A 5,685-nucleotide genomic window follows, 5' to 3' on the forward strand; every position below is an offset into this window, starting at 1 on the left:
AATGTATCGAAAGAAAAACATTGTACCGGTAGAACGCCTATGCTATTCTGTGTCGATTAATATTGTGCAGGACAAAATATTCAATATTCACATTTATTTTACTTGAATCTCAATTACAATTTATGATCATATCGTACCCTAACCAAAAACACAAGGACCTATAATTCTATAATTTATTGTTTATTCAAAATTTGCATATCTATTCATGGTAGGTATATACCTTCAGGGTTTTTCGTTTTCGGCTTATTCATCTCCAAGGGCAGGGCGGCGGGTTGCGCCTCTCTGTGAAAAAACAACAATCGTTTTTAAAGCATGCATTAGTCCCAAGAGCATTGTGAAAGGCGTTCTCTACGTTATTCTCGGCGTTCTTGTAACTACTGCCTCATTCTATGATTATCTGTAATAGAATTTATAATCACATATACGGCAACCAATTCAGGTTATCATAGGTTCCGCAGTGAATAGAATAACGTGTTAGGACGGGCTTGATGAAAATTATGCAAAATATAAAATTGGTTAAAAATTTTAACGTATGAAGACTACATACTGCAGGACGGGAGGTCGCTCCTCCAGCGCGGGCCATGGCTCTCATCTTGGTTGCTGCTGCTTCTGCCTCTTCAAGTGCTACGTGAGTATCCTCAAGCTCCGCTTGTGTCTTGCGGTACTTGGCCAGGTTCATGTTGGCGACCTCTTCAGCTTCCTCAATCTGGCGCTTGTAGAGCTTTGCCTTGTTGCCCAGCTTTTCGATCATGTCCTGGAGGTGGGACTGGTTCTTTTTGTCATCTTCCACCTGCATCATCAACTCTTTTACGCGACGATCAGCCTTGCGGTAGCTCTTTTGGGCCTCACTGTGGCGGCGTTGTTCTGCATTCAGCTCTCCCTCCAGCTCACGAATGCGCTGCTCCAGCTTGGCAATCATCTTCTTGCCGCCCTTTAAGACATTTGCTTCAGCCTCGTCGAGACGTACCTGTATATCTTTCAGTTGTCCTTCGACAGACTGGCGAGCCTTCTCCGCATGCTGGGCATGGTCTTGCTCCTGACGCAGCTCCTCAGCAAGACGGGCAGCATCTGCCGCGGCATTCCTTGCCTTCTCATCGGCGTGCTTCATCTCGTTCATGGTTTCCTCAAGGTCGGCCTGCATGGTAGTAAGGTCTCCCTCCAGCTTTCTCTTGGCAGAGTTAGCAGAGGACACCTGGGACTGCATGTCGCTGAGGTGATCGTTGGCTTCATTCAGCTCAGCCTCCGTTGCGCGGCGGTTGCGTTCAGACATCTCCAGTGCAGTACGTGTCTCCTCCAACTCGGCAGTGATGCTGTTGCAACGACGCTCAGAGGATCCCAATCTTTCGGCAAGCTCATCACGCTGACGCTGTTCATCTTCAATCTGGCTCTCAAGATCTTTCATCATCGCCTGGAGCTTCTTCAAATTCTTTTGAGCATCTGCGTTTTGACGGTTGGCACTGTCTAAAGCAACCTCTAGCTGATTGATGTCAGTTTCTAGCTTCTTTTTCATACGCATGACTTCGCCCTTGCCCTTGGCCTCGGCTTCAAGGCTGGCCTGCATGGAGTCGATGGCACGCTGGTGATTCCTACGTGTGGTCTCAAATTCGTCATCCTTCTCAGCAAGGCGCCTGTCAATCTCCTGGCGAATCTGCTGCAGCTCGAGTTGTGAGCGGACGTTCTTAGCCTCCTCTTGTTCAAGAGCAGCTTCAGCCTCTTCAAGGGCAGACTGCAGCTCTTCTTTCTCCTGCTCTGCTCTCCTGCGTGCCTTGTCAACCTCGTGGATGCTCTTGCCTCCCTCGCTCAATTGATCAGCGATATCCTTAATCTCGTCAGCGAGATTCTTGTTCTCTCTCCTCGTCGCCTCCATTGAGTCAGCTGCTTCATCTGCAGCGGACTTTGACTTGAAGAGATCCGTGGAAATGTTGCGGCATTCGCGCTGAGATGCCTCAAGCTCTGCTGCTAGGTCATCGCTCTTCTGCTTCCACTCGCTGACAGTCTTGTCAAAGTTGCGCTGCCTCTTCTCGGCAGCATTAGCTGCTGATGAAGCACGCTCCACCTCAATAGACATATCATCGATTTGGTTCATCAACTTAGTTTTAACCTTTTCCAGTTGGGCGACCTTAGATAGAGCAGACTCGGCAGTATCCTCAGCATTCTGAAGCTTGGCCTGCATTTTACGCCTAAAAGACGTTGTTATTATTAAATTACTTCTTAAATATTAGTAATATATTGCATATACCGTACTGTCTATATGTATCGAACCGTTACTAGTAATGTCAGAAGACATTTTAATGTCCTCTAAGAAAATCACTTTGTGTTTTACTGTATCTATACATACTTAATTTCGTCTGAATCAGCTCCACCGCCACCGAGTCCCTCGCTCTCAACTCGTGCTCGCAGGGTGTTGAACTCATTTGTGATTTTGCTTAGTTGCCGTTGAAGCTGGCTCTTTCCCTCTGCCTCTTCTTCCATTTGTTCTCTCACCTGTTCATTATCGTGCTGAGCATTGCGGAGCTGCGATTGCAGTGATGCTCTTTGCTGGAACATTTAAATTACATAAAGATAGTGCCAAGTTTTTCATGCACTATGATTTACTTCGAAATCTGTATTTTTCGAACTTATACACTTATACTCATTTAAAAAATATTTAAAACTCACTTACCCGCGACTCATCCTCTGCTGTATTCTTCACTTCTTCCAACTGGCTTTGGAGTTGGGCCTTTACTCGATTTAGCTGACTAAGCTGTGACTCGGATTCTTCCAGTTGGCGCATAAGGTCGTTATTCTCGGCAGCTGCACGTGACTTCTGAGCGTTCATGTCATTGATGGTGCGTGTGGCCTCGTCTAATTTGCTGTTGGCTTCGGAAAGCTGGCCCTCCAGTGCCTTAGACAACTTATCAGCTTGCGTCTACATAATAAGAAAAGCTAAGTAACTAACGCGTATTACGTTATTTGGATTTAAATTTGAACGTTTTATGATAGTATTTGTAACAAAGCGATCCGCAATAATAATAGCATCAATTAAAGTGTCTCTATTTCATTTCAGCTGGGTAACTAGCACGTTGAGTTTCTTAGTTTTATGTCAAACAATATACTATGTTTATTCTAAATTCGGATGAACAACTGGAATTCAATAATAGGAATTTCTACCTTGCTCTTGGCCAAGTGGTCGATGTTTGCCTTTGCATCATCAAGTTCGACCTTCAGTTGCGATTTTTCTTTTTCAATCCTGTTGAAATAACTGACAGTTAGTTTTAATGCGAGTTGTAAATTTTTGAAGTATAGTTGAATAGGAGAATAATGATTCCGAGACTAATTTGGCCGAGGACCATATGTAATCTAGTTTGATTGATTTGCAATGTCAACAATCGTCATTGTTCTAATTATATTTAATATTAACAAGGAGTGTTTCATGTAATTGTAATCTAAAAAAAACTTCTGACTTACTTGGCTTTGATCTTCTGCAGCTGGTCAATCTGCTCACCCATCTCAGCAGTCATATCATTCTGCTTTTTGCGCAACGCAGATATCGTAGCTTCATTTTGCAGAGCTTGCTCCTCAAGATCACGACGCAGCTTTGCCAATTCAGCCTCCCGCTTCTTGTTCAGCTCTACTTGGGCGCTGGTGGCGCCACCTGCTTCTTCCAGGCGCTCAGTCAGCTCCTCCAGCTCACGCATAGCATCAGCACGCTGCTTCTCTACCTTGGAGCGAGACTGCCTCTCTGCTTCGACCTCTTCCTCGACCTCCTCAATGCGGGCCTGCAGTTCCTTAACCCTTTTCTGCATTTGGTGAACACTGCTTTGCTCATCTTCACATTTGCTTCCCAGCCCAGCGATCTCTTTGTCCTTCCTACGAACGTTCTCTTCTAGCTCCTGTTTGGCGCGCTCTAGTTCCTCAACAGCTTCCTGTGTCATCTTGAGGTCACCCTCGAGCTTCCTCTTTGCTTTTTCCACATCTCCACGCACCTTCTTCTCGCGCTCAAGGTTGTCCTCGAGTTCATCAAGATTTTGCTCAAGCTTAGCCTTCAGCTTGTTAAGATGGTTGCACTTGTCCTCTTCTTTCTGAAGATCTTCAGAAGTTCGCTTTAAAGTAAAATAGATAATCACAGTATTATAGTTTTCCATTGAATGAAATCTCTCAGATTAAATCGATTTATTATCCATGGTACTAATATTGATAATGCTAAACAGTTGCGTTAAATACAATAAAAATTTGTATACTTCTTAATATTTACTTAAATATTAACGTAAAAGAAATATTTACCGATTGATTTTCTTCAACGTTATTTTTTTCTTTGTTGACTTTGGCAATGAGCTCTTCCTGGCGGGCAATCTCATCATTTAGTTGCTTGATCTGGTGTTCCTTGGCTGTCTTCTCGCTCTCGACCTTCTTCAGGTTACGTTCAAGATCCTCAATGTTGCTCTTCATATCAGAACATTCACCTTCAACTTTCTTCTTGGCAGCAGTGACAGCTGAGGATCCTTCCTCTTCCTCTTGAAGACGGCTTCGAAAGTCAGCCAGCTGCTGTTCCATTTCTGCCTTTTGTTGCATCAGCTTGGTGGCTCTCTCCTCAATGTCGGCAATAGTAGAAGACTCTCCCTCTACCTGTGAGTACAGGTCAGACTTTTCCTTTTGGAGCTTAACTATCTCGTCTTCCTGAGCCTTACGCAGTTTTGATTCTTTTGCCAGTTCTTCCTTAACCTTTTCAAACTCTTCCTTCATTTCCTTCATTTCGTCCTCTTGGCGAGCAACAGACAACAAAGGCTTAACCTTAGTGTACAGTTTCCACCATGGCCAGTTGCGGCACTGGATGTACTTCCTCACGTTACGTTGGATAACAGCCATTGCCATACGCTGTGCCTTCATGACAATAAACTCTTCCCTCATCTGCTTGCCGCGGATCCATGCTTGCATCAGTGTGACAATGCGCCTGATACGCTCCTCTCTCAGCTCTTCTAGCTTACCGAGTGAACCTGCCTTGAAGAAAACTTTCGTATGCCCCAATCTATACATTTCTTTATCCCATTCCAAAGCATTGAGGATGTTTCCAGCAACTTCTTTACTGTCTGCAAATCCAGCTGGAACCGCGTTTGGTGCTAAGATCTGATACCTGAGATAAGATCGAATAATATAAATATATAGATATGTATAATCATATATAGAATATTACCGAACAATAATGTTTACCTCATTATATGCATTTTTCAAATTAAATAGTAAATAAACAACACCGCGTATAATGATTCTTATAATAACAATAATATTGCTATACGCTTGCCTCTGTTTGAAGTCGCCATAGACCAGCCTGTTGGGGAAGCCCTTGCGGCAAATACGTATTCCTTCTAACACACCGTTGCAGGTCAGTTGGTTCATTACTAGTTCAGCATCCAATGCACCTCCCTCCTTGTTTTCGTTGGGAATGATGCAGCGTACGAAGTGAGGTGAAGTGCTCTCCAGCGTACGCATCAGTCTGCCAAGTTGTTCCTGCGGTTGGTCACAACGTTTTGCGTTAAGTAATTAATAGCTGTGACAATACGGGTGTCGCATAAATTTAAACGTTTCGCATTAAGTATTGCAATTATCTCCCCTTATCGACATGTACCACACATGATAACCATCACCATCATCGCTAATGTAACATTTCTCGGTAATGTATATATATATATATATATATATATATATATA

The 5,685-nt window shown here is 43.7% G+C and overlaps 1 protein-coding gene across 1 annotated transcript in view; it reads right to left on the reverse strand.

The window, feature by feature from the left end:
* LOC106810883 (myosin heavy chain, muscle-like) overlaps nucleotides 1–5,685 on the reverse strand; it is a 38,651-nt gene that overhangs the window by 861 nt on the left and 32,105 nt on the right. Inside the window, exons 19-24 of the mRNA XM_014814352.1 lie at nucleotides 3,448–3,758; nucleotides 3,151–3,229; nucleotides 2,663–2,908; nucleotides 2,339–2,538; nucleotides 548–2,180; nucleotides 221–282 (exon numbers count right to left, since the gene is read on the reverse strand). Coding sequence (XP_014669838.1) covers nucleotides 244–282; nucleotides 548–2,180; nucleotides 2,339–2,538; nucleotides 2,663–2,908; nucleotides 3,151–3,229; nucleotides 3,448–3,758 — 2,508 coding nt within the window. The 3' untranslated portion in view covers nucleotides 221–243. The remainder of the gene's footprint in view (nucleotides 1–220; nucleotides 283–547; nucleotides 2,181–2,338; nucleotides 2,539–2,662; nucleotides 2,909–3,150; nucleotides 3,230–3,447; nucleotides 3,759–5,685) is intronic.

This window comes from Priapulus caudatus, unplaced genomic scaffold (assembly GCF_000485595.1).
Source record: "Priapulus caudatus unplaced genomic scaffold, Priapulus_caudatus-5.0.1 Scaffold483, whole genome shotgun sequence".
NCBI lineage: Eukaryota > Metazoa > Priapulida > Priapulimorpha > Priapulimorphida > Priapulidae > Priapulus > Priapulus caudatus.